The sequence below is a fragment of the Bison bison genome, unplaced genomic scaffold (genome assembly GCF_000754665.1).
Source record: "Bison bison bison isolate TAMUID 2011002044 unplaced genomic scaffold, Bison_UMD1.0 scf7180017864456, whole genome shotgun sequence".
Classification (NCBI taxonomy): Eukaryota; Metazoa; Chordata; class Mammalia; order Artiodactyla; family Bovidae; genus Bison; species Bison bison.
This window is the reverse complement of record NW_011495018.1, coordinates 9,514,128-9,529,895: the sequence shown is the minus strand read 5'-3', so window position 1 is coordinate 9,529,895 and position 15,768 is coordinate 9,514,128. Positions and strand designations below refer to the sequence as shown.

Sequence of the window (15,768 nt, the reverse complement as noted above, 5' to 3'; positions counted from 1 at the left end):
TCCATTCTGAAGGAGATCAGCCCTGGGATTTCTTTGGGAGGAATGATGCTAAAGCTGAAACTCCAGTACTTTGGCCACCTCATGGGAAGAGTTGACTCATTGGAAAAGACTCTGATGCTGGGAGGAATTGGGGGCAGGAGGAGAAGGGGACGACAGAGGATGAGATGGCTGGATGGCATCACTGACTCGATGGACGTGAGTCTGAGTGAACTCCGGGAGTTGGTGATGGACAGGGAGGCCTGGCATGCTGCGATTCATGGGGTCGCAAAGAGTCGGACACGACTGAGCGACTGATCTGATCTGAAGGCTCCAGCTCAAAAAGTCTGTAGTTTAATTTATTTATTTATTGAAGTATAGTTGATTTAATACAGTGATATGGTGGGGGTTCCCTGGGCAGTCCAGTGATTTGAGACTTGGTGCTCCCCATGTTTGATCACTGGTTGGGGAAGTAGGCTCCTGCATGCCACATGGTGCAGCCAAAAATAAAAACAAAAATTTTTAAAACGACATTTATTTTATTAAAAAAAATACAATGTTGTTAGTTACTGCTGCATAGTCAAGTGATTCAGATACACACACACACATACACACACACACACACATGTTGTTGTTTAGTCGCTAAATTGTGTCTAACTCTTTTGCACCCCATGGACTGTAGGCTGCTAGGCTCTTCTGTCCATGGGATTTCCAAGGCAAGAATACTGGAATGGGTTGCCATTTTCTTCTCCAGGGGATCTTCCCAACCCAGGGATCGAACCCACATTACCTGCATTGGCAGGCAGATTTTTTACCACTGAGCCACCAGGGAAGCCAATACATACATATACACATTCTTTTTTAGAATATTATTTCCATTATGGTTTATCATAGGACATTGAATATAGGTCTCTGTGCTATATAGTAGGACCTTGTTGTTTATCTGCTCTATATATAAAAGCTTACCTAGTAGCCATATTGCTGCAAATGGCGTTATTTTATTCTTTTTTTATGATTGAGTAGTATTCCATTATGTATAAAGTACCACATCTTCTTTAGCCATTCATCTGTCAAGGGACACTGAGGTTGCTTCCATGGCTTGGCTATTGTGAATAGTGTTGCTGTGAACACAGGGGTGCATGTATTGAAAAGTCTGTAATTTTAAAAGCTTTCTGAAACTTGGTTTCTCCACCTGGAAAAGTGAACAAATAGTCCCACTCCTGCTTCTCTTATGGGGTCTCAGAGCTGGAACTCTGTTGGGTGATGTCAGCAGACATCCTGGGTTTCTCCGTGGGCTGTGTGGGAAGCACCTTCATTATGACGATGATTAATAAGCAGTGTCATCAAGTGAGCCCGATGCAGTGACTCTGGGTGTCCGGGCAGCAAGCCGCCTTTCATGATTATTTATTCACTGTCTGGCTACAACAACCCATTTTCCTCAGCAAGAAAACCATGCTGCCTTCAGAGAAATATGTGCAGAAGTGAAACTGATTTGCTGAAACAAGTGTTTAGAGTAAAAAATATCAAAACCACATGTTCCCGAGGAGCAGTGGATTTCACGCCTGCTAATGTTAGGCACCCAGCTCTGCTGTCCCCGACGATGGGACCCCAGCCACGCTCTGGATTTCCAAACTGAACACAATTGGAAACAGAAAACACTCTGACAGGGCGTGTCTCATGCTCTCCTTGGCACACCAGCCCCTTTTGCCACTCCGTTTGTATATATCCGTATGTGTGTACATTGGCGTTAAGTCAGAGACTCAGTAACAAACTCGTCTTTCAGAAGTGTCTGCCAACCATGGGTGGGAGTTAAACACCAGCCTGTACTGGGAAAGACGGCTGGGTGGCACTTCGCAAAGGAAAACCCTTCAAATGCAGTTTTCCATGATGTGACTCTAGAGATAAACACTCCCTATCATCTGGTTTTTAAGTTCGGGGAGATGAGTAGGCAGAAAAAAGCCCCAGACCTCCTTCAGTTTTACAGATGTACATACCCTTTCGTTTCTTCCAGTCGGCACTAATCAAATCCGGAGGGACGCTGAGCACCCTGAGTCGTCATGGGCAACGAGAACAGCTCCTCAGGCAACCAGGTGGGTGTCACGGGGTTTCCCCTTGACCTGCGCCGGGCTCTTGAGTGACACTGACTAGACATTTCCAGCATCTCCTCTCTGCCCGTCTCCTCTCCTCTCTGTATTCGTGTAGGTGTTTCTCATTCCATTTTCAGAAGTTTCATATTAAGTGTATGTTAGTCACTCAGTCAGCTCAGTCATGTCTGAGTCTTTGCAACCCCATGGACTGTAGCCCCCCCCAGGCTCCTCTGTCCATTGGATTCTCCAGGTGAGAATACTGCAGTGGGTTGCCATTTCCTTCTCTAGGGGATCTTCCTGACCCAAGCATCGAAGCTGGGTCTCCCGTACTTCGGGCAGATTCTTTACCATCTGAGCTACCAGGGAAGCCCTTTGTATTAAGTCTAGCCCTGATTTTATAAATTATATAAAAACTAGTTTTACTTCTTATTCTATGCTTTTAAAATTGACATAGGAGAGTTTGGCTCATTTTCCCCCCCTGGATTTTGCCCCTCCCCCATCCACTAACCTACATGAATATATCATAGGTTAAAATAAAATCATTTCCACACTCCCCTACCACAGCCTCCCCAGCCCCCTGCCACAAAAAAAAAAAAACTTAAGATCTGGAAAAAGTTTTAAAATCTATCAATGTAGAGCAGATTAAGTGTGAACTATCATTTCCATGTTAGGTAAGGTTTTCAAAATTGAGGAATAGACTTTGCTTAGTTGTGCGTAATATTGGGATATTAAAATAAATACAGATTTTATCTTAAGTTTGAGAGCTGTAATTCAATGCCCTGGTGGACAAAATTAGGGAAACACTTTCACATTGATCTGACACACAACGGAAATCTTGGATTAATAGTACAGAGTTTTTTGGATGAGAAAATCGGACCTAAAAGCCACCCTTGGGCAATTCATTTTCCCTTAGCTTTTTCTCTTCCCTACTATCTTTTCTCAAGCAGGAAAACAGGAATAATCAAAAGAAAAGGTAGAGAGTTTCCTATTGACCTAGTGGTTAGCATTCTGGGCTTTCACTGCTGTAGCTGGGGCTCAGTCCTTGGTCTGGGAACTGAGATCCTTTAAGCAGCGCCCAGTGCAGCCAAAAAAAAAAGTAAAAAGATAATATTTATTTACTTACTTGGCTGTGCCGGGTCCCAGTTGTGTCGCACAGGATCTTTAGTTGTGACATGCCAACTCTTAGTTGGGCATGTTAACTCCTAGTGGGATCTAGTTCCTGGAACAGAAATCGAACCCGGAGCCCCTGAATTGGGAGCACAGAGTCTCAGGCACTGGATCACCTGGGAAGTCCCTAAAAAAAGAAATGAAAAGGTGGCCAACTTCAGTCTTTAGAGGCAGAGAAGAAACAGTGATGGTGTTAAATGGCTGGAGGGGGGCAATAGGGAGAGGTGGGGACTGTCGCAAACCCGGGCTTCTGTCCCATTGTCTAAAAGAGAGCGGCGCCATCAACTCCAGCAGAAGTTGCCAAATGGGAATGTGGGCCCAGTGTTACAAGACCTTCCTGTGCCTTCAAGAGAAGGCAGAAACCTGTGTTTTTTCCTAAAAATCTTGCAGTTTTTAAAATTAAACTTTTTTGTTGTTGAGAGAATGGTGGATTGACATGATGTTATAAGATATAATACAAAGAGGTACTTCCCTGGTGATCCAGTGGTTAAGACTCCGCCTTCCAATGCAGGGGGTACAGGTTTGATCCTTGGTTGGGGAGCCAAGATCCCACATGCCTGGTGAGCAGAAAACCAAAACAGAAAGCAGAAACAATATTGTGACAAATTCAATAACGACTTTAAAAAAAGAGTTCCACATTAAAAAAAAAAAATCTTAAAAAAATTTTTTTTAAAAAAGAAGTAATACAGAGAGATCCCTGGTACCCTCTACCTAGTTTACCCCAAGGGCAATATTTTACAAAACTAGAGTACAGACTCACAAGCCAGATACAGACATTGCCACCATCTAGATACAGAATATTTCCAGAGGCAGAATTTCTTTTGTTGCCCTTAGAGCCACATCCACCTCCCCTGGGGCCCTATTCCTAACCTCTGGCAATTTCTAATTTGTTCTCTATCTCTATAGAGATGAGCTAGAGAATGTTATACCATGTTACATAAGAGGAACCACACAGTAAGTGACCTTCTGGAATTGGCTTTTTTCACTCAGCATGATTTCCTGGAGATTCATCCAGATGGTCGTGTATGTCAGTAGTCCACTCTTTTTTATTGCTGGGTAGCATTCCCTGCTACCGTTCATTGAAACCGTCATTTAGTGAAGGACATCTGGGTTGTTTCCAGTTTGGGGCTACTACAAAGAAAGCTGATATGGACATTTGTAGACAGGGTTTTTTTTTTTTTTTTTTGCTGAACATAAGTTGTCATTTCTCGGACATAAAGCCCAAGAGTGCAGCTGCTTGGTCATGTGGTAAGTACGTGTATAGTTTTATAAGGAACCACCAGACCGTCTGCTAGAAGCCCTGAATCACTTTACATTCCCACCAGCAGTGTCTGTGTGACCAGTTCTCTGCATTCTGGCCATCAACTGGTATTGTCACTGTTTGGTGGTGACGTTCTGATGTGTCTGTTTGATATCTCTTTATGCTTTTAATTTACATTTCCCTGATGACAGATGATGTTGAACATCTTTGACGTGCTTATTACCATCTGTTTACTCACTTTGGTGAAATATCTGTGTCTTTTGCCCATTTCCTAACTGGATTTTTCTTACTGTGGAGTTTTGAGAATTTTTATAATGTCTAGGTACTGATCCTTTTTCAAATTGTGGTTTGCAGATATTTTCTCCTATTGGTAGCTTGTCTTTTCATCCTCTTACCAAGTTCTCTTACAGAGAAGCTTTTAAGAAGTACAATAGATCAGTTTTTCCTTTTAGAGTTAGTGCTTTTTCCCTAAACTGAGAAGAATTTCTACTTGAATATAGACAGAGTTAAACTAGCTTATATTTTCTCTCCATTACCTATACTAAACCTCACTGTCCAGAATTGAAGGCTGGTTTATTTATAATAGATACATAGAAATGGAACTGGTGCAACAAATGGAGGGTATTTTTGAAAGGTTCTTGCTATATATTAATAGCTATACCTATAGCTGTATCTCTATACAAAGCACTTTCTAGAAAGGTGATGAAAATTTATATGTCTCTCAACAGGATGTGAGGGCCCATCTCACTATATTCCTGCAAACAGTGATGATTGTAGTGTCTTAGATTGTTACTGATTAGGGGTAAAAATGCTCAGAGGTTTGAAGACTCTTCACCCACACTCCTCATCTCCTGCCAGCTCCCAACCCCAGGCTCCCTCCCCACAGCCCACCTTCCTGGAGCAGACGGGAGATGTTTTTCTGGCACCACAATTTTTTACATTTCCAACCTCAGCCAAGCGTGACCCAGTGGAGCATCATGGGTTGCCTTTAGGACTCCAGGATCAGAACAAGGCTTGCCTACCTGGCAGAAACAAATAGAAATTAAGCACAAATACATTTGGCTTCAGAGCTCAGGGTCCCCCAAGGGGCAGAAGCTCCAGTCCCGTCTTTCCACCGTCACCTGGATGCCTCTGTGTGGATGACTCACAGTCACCCCCAGCTCTTTAAACCTGAGCTCGGCTTCCTTCCCTGATCCTCCCCTCCGCATTCTCTCTCTTGGGTACCATGACCTATCCTACCGTTCAAGACAGAAACCTGGGAGTCACCTTTAACTCCACCCGTCCCCATTCTCTGCCTTTAATACATCACCCTGTGATTGATTGATTGATTAGTGGGCTGGCTGTTGAGTTTTCCAAATTTCTGTTTAATCAGGACTGTTTTGGGTTGTGAGAGGCAGAAGCCCATCTCCAGCGGCCACATGCAGAGAAGGGGCTCATCTGTCCTAAAGAACCGAGAAGTCCTTAGAGAGGGTCTAGCTGCAGTAGTCACTGGGCTTCAAAAGATGTCACTGGCGATCTCTCCTCTCTGGATTTTGCTCTATTTTCCTCTCTGACGCCCTAGTCCTCAGGGAGGTGCCCCCAGCCCTATAGGCAGCTCCACGCTTCTTCCAGCTAATGGTCCAGCCTCTGATCAGCTCTCTCTAAGGAATCTGATGGGCCCTGATCCCTCTCCGGCTGGGACCAATCGCTGTGTCCTGGAATGTGAGACAGCCTGAGTCATGTCCCCATGCCTGATGGGGAAAGGTGGTTCCAGGGCAATGATAGTCCCATCAGTATAGCTTAGAGCACTTTCTCAAAAGACAAAAAATGTAGCATAGATCCGTGTGTTAGAATACATGTATGTATAGGTGTGTATATACACCTACACATGTGTGTATAGCTATACATGTATATATACGTGTGTATCATGTATGTGTATATCATACGTACATGTGTGTATATGTATATACATACATATCATGAACGTCATACATCCATATAGTATGTTAGAAGTCCTGCCTTCTAACACCCTTTTCCCTCTCCATTCCCGTCGTCACAACTGTATATCCTCATAACTGGGTCACTGCAAACACCTCCAAACTAGTTCTTCTGCCTCCACACCCTCTCCCATCCCACCCTTGCTCGCAGTCCTCTCTCTCAGAAGCTTTTTCTCTGTGAAGATGCACTTGGAGGTGCCTGTATCCTGCTTACAAGTGAACTCCTGGAGGGAAAGACGCAGGTCCGGGTGAACCTCTCTTCACAGATTAAGGACCAGCAGCATCACCAGTGCAATGGATGAGAGACGGGTCTTCCTAGGCCTGCCTAGTCCTTGCCTCCTTCAGACACCCTCGGGCTGCAGGTCCTTCTGTTGTCTAACTTCCCCTGGGTAGCGGTGGGCAAGGTTGGGAGCGCCTCCAGCAAGGTAGCGTCTCTCTCTGGTTCTTGGGAGGATTACCATTCACTGTGGCCCATCCTAACAGCAAGACACTTTGCTTTCAGCAAGAGGACTCTGGCTTGAATAACGTCATCCTGTGGCCTCCCAACCCTGAGCCTCTGCAGGTACCGAGAGCCATGCTCTGTGTGGCTTGCTGTGAGACCCTTCCTAACCTCTAACTGGTTGCAGACTTTTGGCGAGCTGTGTTTGTTTGCGTTTTTCGTTTTTCTCCTCCTCTTCCTTCTCCCACTGCCTCCTCCCGCCCACCTCAGATTAGTCATAAAACACAGTTGATATCTGCAATATATGTTTGGATTTCTAAAACTAACATTTTGGTGTGTCTTGCCAAACATCTGGGCTTCCCTGGTGGCTCAGTGGTAAAGAACCTGCCTGCCAATGCAGGAGACCTGGGTTTGATCCCTGGGTCAGGAAGATCCCTTGGAGGAGGAAATGGCAACCTGCTCCAGTATTCTTGCCTGGGAAATAGCATGGACGGAAGAGCCTCACGGGCTACCGTCCATGGGGTCACGAAAGAGTCGGACATGACTTAGCCGTTAAACAACACCCAAGATCTGGCTCGGATGCTATGCTGTGAGATGCTGAGTATGGCTTATGTTCTCAAGGTAATGAAACTGCCAATACTGACCCTTCCAAACATTTCCGCTTTGATTTCCTTTATCCTGGAGGGAGGCTGAGTATGGGGTGCTGGCCGCCCTTTGCCACCAGTGGGCAAAGCTGAATTGTCCTGAGGAATATTGCTTTCCCAACCGCCTGCAGTGTGGGTGTGCATCATGCAGCTGGCTGAGTCCCCTCGTTTGAGCTCTTCCCGAAGTGTTTGCCATCCACTGGGAAAGAGGGCAAATTGGGGGCTTTGCCTCCCTTTCACGGGGATTCTTCCTGGAGACAGCGTCAAGGTAGGTGTGTGCTTATGGGTGTGGTCAGTGTGAGGCGATAAAATGTAGCCTGCTGTGACATCCCCACACCCAGGAGGAGGCGTGTTAGTCACCCACGTGCTGAGTTCCTTGCCTTAAGGAAAGAGTAGCTCCACCCACCAAGCGTGGCTTCCAGAAGCTCTGCTTGGTGCTGTTGATGAAAATAATCAATAATAAGAAAAGAGTTTTATTTAAGCCAAATTTAGGACTAGCCCAGAATCCCAGCTTCCCAGATTACTCTGAGAAACTGCCCCTGAGAGTTTTCAGAGGAGGAATGACTTGAACTGATTAGATACATATTTTTTTAATTTCTAAAAATTTATTTGGCTGCACTGAGGGGTCTTAGTTGTGGCATGCAAACTCTTACTTGCAGCATGTGGGATCTAGTTCCCTGACCAGGGATTGAACTCAGGCTCCCTGCCATGGACCACCAGGGAAATTCTTGATTGGAGATTTTAAATAGAAAGTTGTGGTTGCTATGTTGGGCATGGTCTTTAGGGGGCAGAAGGCAGGAGTAGAGAAGGGGCATTGATTAAGAGGTTATCTAGAGGTCAAAAAGATAGATGATTATGGCCTGGAATGAGGTATCAGGGAAGAGGGTTCCTGGAAGGGGATGTATTTTGAAGGCAGAGAGAAATGCTTAATGAGGGATCGAACCTAGAGGGTGGGGGAAAGAGCAGAACCGAGAAGGAGCCCTAGGTGTTGGGCCTGAGCCTTTGGGTAGAGGGGAATGTCATTTCCTCAGATGGGGAGGATGGGAGGAGAGGAAGTTTTAGGGAGAAGGGAGAAAATCAAAGGTTCTGGTCTGGCATAAAACCTGAATGCCTCTTGGGAGCTACAGTGAAGAGATCTGGTGGGCATTTGGATACATAAGAGATGGGGCCTGAGATGTATATTTCAGTCATCAGCACAGGTATTTAAATCCATCCGACTGGACCTCTGTCCATGGGATTCTCCAGGCAAGAATAATGGAGTGGGTTTCCATTTCCTCCTCCAGGGAATCTTCCTAACCCAGGGTGAAACCCGAGTCTCCTGTGTCTCTTGCATTGCAGGTGGATTCTGTACCTGTTGAGTCACCAGGGAAGGCCACTGGGAGAGAGTGAAGGACTTGATTAATTGGAGATGCTCCAACATTTAGACATAAGCCCAGGGGGAAGTGGGAGAACCAGGGTGGGCGTGATTTTTGAAGGAGTTGAAGCTGGTTCAACACAAAGGAGAACGAGGGACCTAAGGGATCATGAGTGTCGAGGAGCAGACAGGGTATAGTGGCATCGGACGCTGCTGACAAACAAGGAGCAGACACCTGTCCATTGAGCTGACGATGTGTCGGCCGTGTGAGGAAAGCCTCACATTGCCCTGCAGGTCCTTGACAGGCACAGGTCCAGTGAGGACAGGGATGCAGGTTGCAGGTGGGAGATCTGATGCGGGAGTTGGAAATAAGGAAGTGGAAAGAGGTGTGTAGGTCATCCAAGAGGTTTTCCTAGGAAAAGGAGCAGAATATTGGGACAGTAGCTAGTGGAGAAAGTTGCCTGGAAGGTTTAATTAAAGACTGAAGATACTGGATGCCCGTGTGCCAGTGGGCTTGTGAGAGACAGGGATCGGTGGAGGATGGATGAGAAAGGTCAACAGAAAGAAGGCTGACCTTGAATGTTTGAGAGGGATGGGGCTGGAGCAGAAGTGGGCTTAGAGGAGAGACATTTCCACCAGTGTGGACTAGGGGAGAGAGGACAAAAGCAGATACAGCTGGGATGGCTGATAAGGATGCAGAGAAAGGGGTGCATGTAGTGTGGGGCAGGGGGTGGAGATGAGGTCAGAGGAGGCACGAGGTATACCAAGCGTGGAAGCTGGGGGGATAACAGGTACCTGGGGAGCCTGGGCCTTCATGTAGTCACTGAGGGAAGCCAGGTACGAGCCGCCGTAGGACCTCTCTTCATAGTCTCCTGGCAGTAGGCCAGCAAATTAGCTTAGTGATTTTTTGCTACTGGCATTTTTTGGAAGCAACTGATGTGTCAAATTAATTATTCACCGTTTTACCTTAAGAAGTCAAGTTTAATAACATTACAATTGTCCTACATCTAGAATCTGCCAAAGAGCACAGTTATTTCTTCCTTCACCAGCACAAACACTCTTCAAACTCTGAAATTTAGTCGTGTGGCCTTGGTTTCTTGTCTGTATTCCCAAGGGAAGAGAAGTCATTGGTGGGGAAATTCACACACGCAGACTGGACCAACTCCATCCATTTATTGAAGGTTCCTTAGTGACTGAGACCTTTTGACCTTGGAGGAGACTCAGCCCCTCCTGGATGCCTGTTCCTGCATGCTGAGTCCTACTTGTTACTCCCACTCCTTCCCTCCTGCTGACTGATTCACTGATACCTCCTGGCAGGCGGACTGCTCTCAGGAAGCCCAGAGCAACCACAGCTACTAAAATGCACAGCTGTGACTCATAGGCCTTTCCTTGCTGGTGACTCATCTTCCTGTGGGCATCAGACGTGTTGGCTGGGAATGAGAAGAAAGCCGTATGTCCAACCAAGGCTGTGAAGGGGGACTGGCTCCGGGGCAGGAAGGTACAGTGCAGTGGGAGGTCACTAGAGAGTCTTAACACTGAGCCAAGGGCAGCTGAGCGGCCTGAGCCTGAGCTGCTGACCAACACACCAGTTAGTCTCAGGGTCCTAACTGGCGTGTCCTCTTTGGAACAGAAGTGGAGGTAGTATGGTAATGAGGGTAGCTTCCATACAACAGCCCTTCCTGGGGTTACATGCATCAGGACTCTCACAGAAGGATTTATGGTGAGAAAAGGGCCACGTCAGCCCACAGCCCCAGCACCTGAAAGCGGACGTGACGGTGATTCAGTGTTCTTTCCTGAGTGTCTGGTTCTGGGGAGCCCTGCAGAGACACCTAAGCTCTGAGCACATGGATTCCAGAGCAGAAGGGCAACACTCATCCCACCCTGCTTTACCACTTTTGAACTTCCTCTTGGCCTTGGGGCTGTCATGGGACCTGTTTATGGCTCTGGAAGCATGGGGAGGAAAAGAAAGACAGTCAATCCTATTTTTTTTTATTAATATTATGGCTTGACTTAAAAAATATGATCATTAATAATGCTCTTTTAAAGCAGCTCCATTGTTTGGATGTTTCTGTAGTTTGAAAAACAGGATTTTCCACTATAGAAACTGTGGTCAGTGCTGTGAAGCAAGAGGGTGGGAGCAAGGACAGCTGAGCTGGCCCTGGGCATCCCAGAAGACTCTGGGGTGCTGGAGGATGAGCAGGAAACAAGCAGCGTATGGAGGCTTGAGGGCAAGTCACCGCGCAGGCCTCCCCAGCCCAGCCCTCACTGGGGCAGGTCTTTCTGGTTCTGGCTCAGGGCCCATGAGGCAGCTGGGTCTGAGGTTCATTCCTGAAAGCGACCTCAGCACGGTGGCTTCAGATTCTCTGACATCCACGGAGCAGAGGACCAGGACAAGAGAATCTGTGCTATGCGAGGCACCCCAGGGCATGCTTCCACGGGCTGAGGTCAGCTGTGGCCCAGGCACTGTGTGGTGATTATTTTGCTTCTAGGTAAATGGCCACTAAGTATCTGCACGGGCGTCCCTGGTGGCTCAGATAGTAAAGAATCTGCTTGCCAGGGCAGGAGATGAGGGTTTGATCTCTGGTTCGGAAAGATCCCTTGGAGAGGAAATAGCAACCCACTCCAGTATTCTTGCCTGGGAAATCCCATGACAGAGGAGCCTGGTGGGCTACTGTCCTTGTTGTTACAAAGAATCAGGCATGACTTAGTGAATGAGCACGCACACAGGCACACAAGTATGTGCATATGTTGTTTAAATCTACAAATGCCTGGGATCCCAAGTTCAGCTTGGAGGGTGTCTCTTTATTTCCAGAGGAACCCAGGGTACTCAGCATTATGATGGCATTGGCAGAACAGCATCTTCTAATAGTCTACTGACAGTAAGTGGGCACCTGGGATGATTTAAGTGTGCTTAATGAGAAATAAATTGAACAAAGACAATTAAACAGCATGAATGCAATGCTGGTAACAGTGGAGAGAGTTTGTTTAGTATGACGTCTGATGGCCCAGCCCAGAGGGTTGGTGCTAATTTTTGCTGCAGTAATTATTAAAGTTTGTGAACTGCATGGCTCCACGTTTGGCCGGATGCCGCTTCTGAAGAATAGGACTTACTGTCTTAACTCCAAGCTGAGAAAGGCACTGGGGCTCCTAGTTAATGAGTTCTGAATCCGTTTCTTCTTTATAATTATAACTAACATATATGAGTGTCTACTATGATCTAGCCTTGTACCTGGTGCTTCACACATATTATTTTATTTAACCTTCGAAACAACCCTGTAAATATGATCCCTCTTTTCCAGATATGATACTAGAGGCAGAGAAGACTTATGGCTAAATATACACTACAGTTTGGCTTTGAACCGCTGGACCTGGCTTCCGCACCCTTGTTCTTTTTTTCTTTTATTTTTATTGGAGTATAGTTGCTTTCTTGAACCCTTATTCTTTTTAAAATTTATTTATTTTTAATTGGGGGCTTCCCTGTGGCTCAGCTGGTAAAGAATCCACCTGCAATGTGGGAGACCTGGGTTCAATCCCTGGGTTGGGAATATCCCCTGGAGAAGGTAATTGGAGGATAATTGCTTTTCAATATTGCATTGGTTTCTGCCATATACCAACATGAATCAGCCACAGGTATACATATGTCCCCTCCCTCTTGAACCTCTCTCCCACCTCCCACCCCATCTCGCCCCTCTGCATTATCACAGAGCACCAGATTTGAGCTCCCTGTGTCATGCAGCAAATTCCCACTGGCTATCTATTTGACATATAGTGATGTATATGTCTCAGTGCTGTTCTCTCAATTCATCCCATCCTCTGCTTCCTCCACTGTGTCCACATCTGTTCCCTGTGTCTGTGTTTCTGTTGCTGCCCTGCATATCGGTTCATCGGTACCCTCTTTCTAGACTCCATATACATGAGTTAATATACAGTAGTTGGTTTTCTCTTTCTAACTTACTTCACTCTGTATAATAGGCTCTAGGTTCATCCACCTCTTCAGAACTGACTCAAATGCATTCCTTTTTATGGCTGAATAATATTCCATTGTATATATGTACCACAACTTCTTTATTCATTCATCTGTCAATGGCCATCTAGGCTGCTTCCATGTCCTAGCTAGTATAAACAGTGCTGCGATGAACATGGGGTGCATGTGTCTTTTTCAGTCATGGTTTCCTCAGGGTATATGTCCAGTAGTAGGATTACTGGGTCATCAGTTCAGTTCAGTTGCTAAGTTGTGTCTGACTCTTTGTGACCCCATGGACTGCAGCATGCCGGGCTTCCCTGTCCATCACCAACTCCTGGAGCTTACTCAAACTCATGTCCATTGAGTTGGTGATGCAATGCAACCATTTCATCCTCTGTTGTCCCCTTCTCCTCCTGTCTTCAATCTATCCCAGCATCAGGGTCTTTTCCAATGAGTCAGTTCTTCAAATCAGGTGGCCAGAGTATTGGAGTTTCAGCTTCAGCATTAGTCCTTCCAATGAATATTCAGGGTTGATTTCCTTTAGGATTGACTGGTTGGATCTCCTTGCAGTCCAAGAGTCTTCTCCAACAACACAGTTCAAAAGCATCAATTCTTGGGTGCTCATCCTTCTATATGGTCCAACTCTCACATCCATACACGACTACTGGAAAAACTGTAGCTTTGATTATACAGATCTTAGTCGGCAAAGATGTCTCTGCTTTTTAATATGTCATCTAGGTTTGTCATAGCTTTCTTTCCAAGGAGCAAGTGTCTTTTAATTTCATGGCTGCAGTCACCATCTGCAGTGATTTTGGAGCCCAAGAAAATAAAGTCTGTCATTGTTTCCCCATCTGTTTGCCATGAAGTGATGGGACCGAATGCCATGATCTTATTTTTTGAATGCTGGGTCATGTGGTAGTTTTATTCCTAGTTTTAAAAGGAATCTCCACTGTTCTCCACAGTGGCTGTATCAATTTACATTTCCACCAACAGTTCCACCCTTATTCTTGAATCAAGCGTCATGCTGCTTTAACATGAAAATGAATAGATGTATTAAAGAAATTCTGAGGAGCAAAAAATAAGATTTATATCTGTATTTCAAGTGCAATCATGTAAAAAAAATCACAGGACATTACAGTCCATCTGACAACCCCAATTCTGAATAAAGGGACTCTGCTCCATTTGGACAGTTTTTTTTTTTTTTTTGCCATATTGACAAAGTTCTCTCGTCACTCACTTGGGGCAGGCAGGTCGGGGATTGGGGTGAAATGATTTGGGTTTTCTGACCTTATGTATCTCTCTTTAAATCACATTGATACTAAAATATTAAGCACAGACAAGACATTAATATTGAGCAGTTTTTTGAAGTCCCAGAGGTTTTCCTCTCCCCTCAGACTCCAGATGTCAGAACTTGTGAACTCCGGCATCTTTGAGGTTCCTGGGTACTTTGGGGGGTAATTCTTACCACTTTTGATGCCAACAATTTTGAGGAAGGGAAGACAAATATTATTCATTGAATGTTATCTCTCGTTCATTCACTAAACTGTAAGTTCCATGAGGGTAGGAACCATGACTCTTTTATTCTAATTAAATGTTTTATTTGGAAATATTTTCCGATTTATAGAAAAATTGCAAAGAGAATAGAGAGAATTCCCTTACTCTTTCCCTAAACTTCCCCTAAAGTTAGTATCTTACACCATATCTTTTAAAATATATATATATATATTTTTATAATCTATCTTTTAAAAATATATTTATTTTTGGCTGCACTGGGTCTTCGTTGTTGCACACAGATTTTTCTCTAGTTGTGGCAAGCAGAGGGTCCTCTCTGTCTGTACTTGTGGTGCTAGGGCTTCTCTCTGTGGTGGCTTCTCTTGCGCAGCCCAGGCTCCAGGGCACGTGGGCTTCCGTAGTGGTGACCCGTGGGCTTAGTTGCCCTGCAGCCTGTGGAATCTTCCAGGACCAGGGATCGAACCCGTATCCCCGCATTGACAGGCAGCTTCTTAACCACTGGACCACCAGGGAGGTCCACACCTTATCTTTTAAAATCTTCTGTATCAACCTAAAGTCTAGACTCAGCCCTTCCTGAACATGAGATGGAATCACCCAAACCCCCACGCAAACTCGATTCTCTTATTTTCTCCACCTTCTCAGGGTAGAGTTGGGGTTCAAACCCAGCTCTCTCTGACTCCAAAGCTCATTCATTTATCCTACCATGTCTCACCATGTTTCATGAGAAAGCGTTCCATTTGGGGAAGCCTAAAATTCCACCTGGGGGCCTCCCCGTTCTTGGCCTGACAGAGAGAGAGGTGAAGAATGGTTGGGATGATCTAGCAGAACCGGTCTAAGCCTCTGCCCTCGCTTGACAGGGAGGATGGGCGGCCCACTGGCCCTCGCACAGAACATGTGTTCCCCCTCCATATTTGGCAGCCTGGCAGTTGTTTCTGAAATCTGATTCCTAATGCCATGGGGATGACCTTTGGTCTACTTCCCAGCATTCACCTGCAGTCACACTGCTCCCCAGAAGCTCATTCCAAGAGGGGCCGACTTGGCAAGACACCCTGGTCATGATCTAACCGTGTTAATTAAACCTTTTTATTGGCATGACCAGTAAGCCGTGGTCCAGAGAGGTGGAGCATATTTGAGAGGTAAGGTCAGGAGAATTTTTCTTTTTTAGTAGGGAAGCACTTTAGCTTTGGATAAAGTGTATTTTTTAGGACTGGAAAGTTGTGACTGTTTGAAGACTGACTGCTTTTAAATAAACCCAGAGCTCTGGAGTATTCCTGAGCCAAAGAAAGGCTGTTTGTTTACTCAAGCAATGGCAGCAAAGGAAAGATTTGAAGAAGCAACTTGACAAGGCTGTTTGTCATGTGGAGCATTGCCAGTTTTTTTTTTTTTTC

At 45.6% G+C, this 15,768-nt stretch overlaps 1 protein-coding gene across 3 annotated transcripts in view; it reads left to right on the top strand.

Annotated features, from left to right (window-relative positions):
• TACC2 (transforming, acidic coiled-coil containing protein 2) overlaps nt 1–15,768 on the top strand; it is a 236,236-nt gene that overhangs the window by 25,348 nt on the left and 195,120 nt on the right. For all 3 annotated transcript variants that reach the window (XM_010859224.1, XM_010859223.1, XM_010859225.1), the window contains exons 2-3: nt 1,988–2,066; nt 6,970–7,029. In XM_010859224.1, coding sequence (XP_010857526.1) covers nt 2,034–2,066; nt 6,970–7,029 — 93 coding nt within the window. In that variant the 5' untranslated portion in view covers nt 1,988–2,033. The remainder of the gene's footprint in view (nt 1–1,987; nt 2,067–6,969; nt 7,030–15,768) is intronic.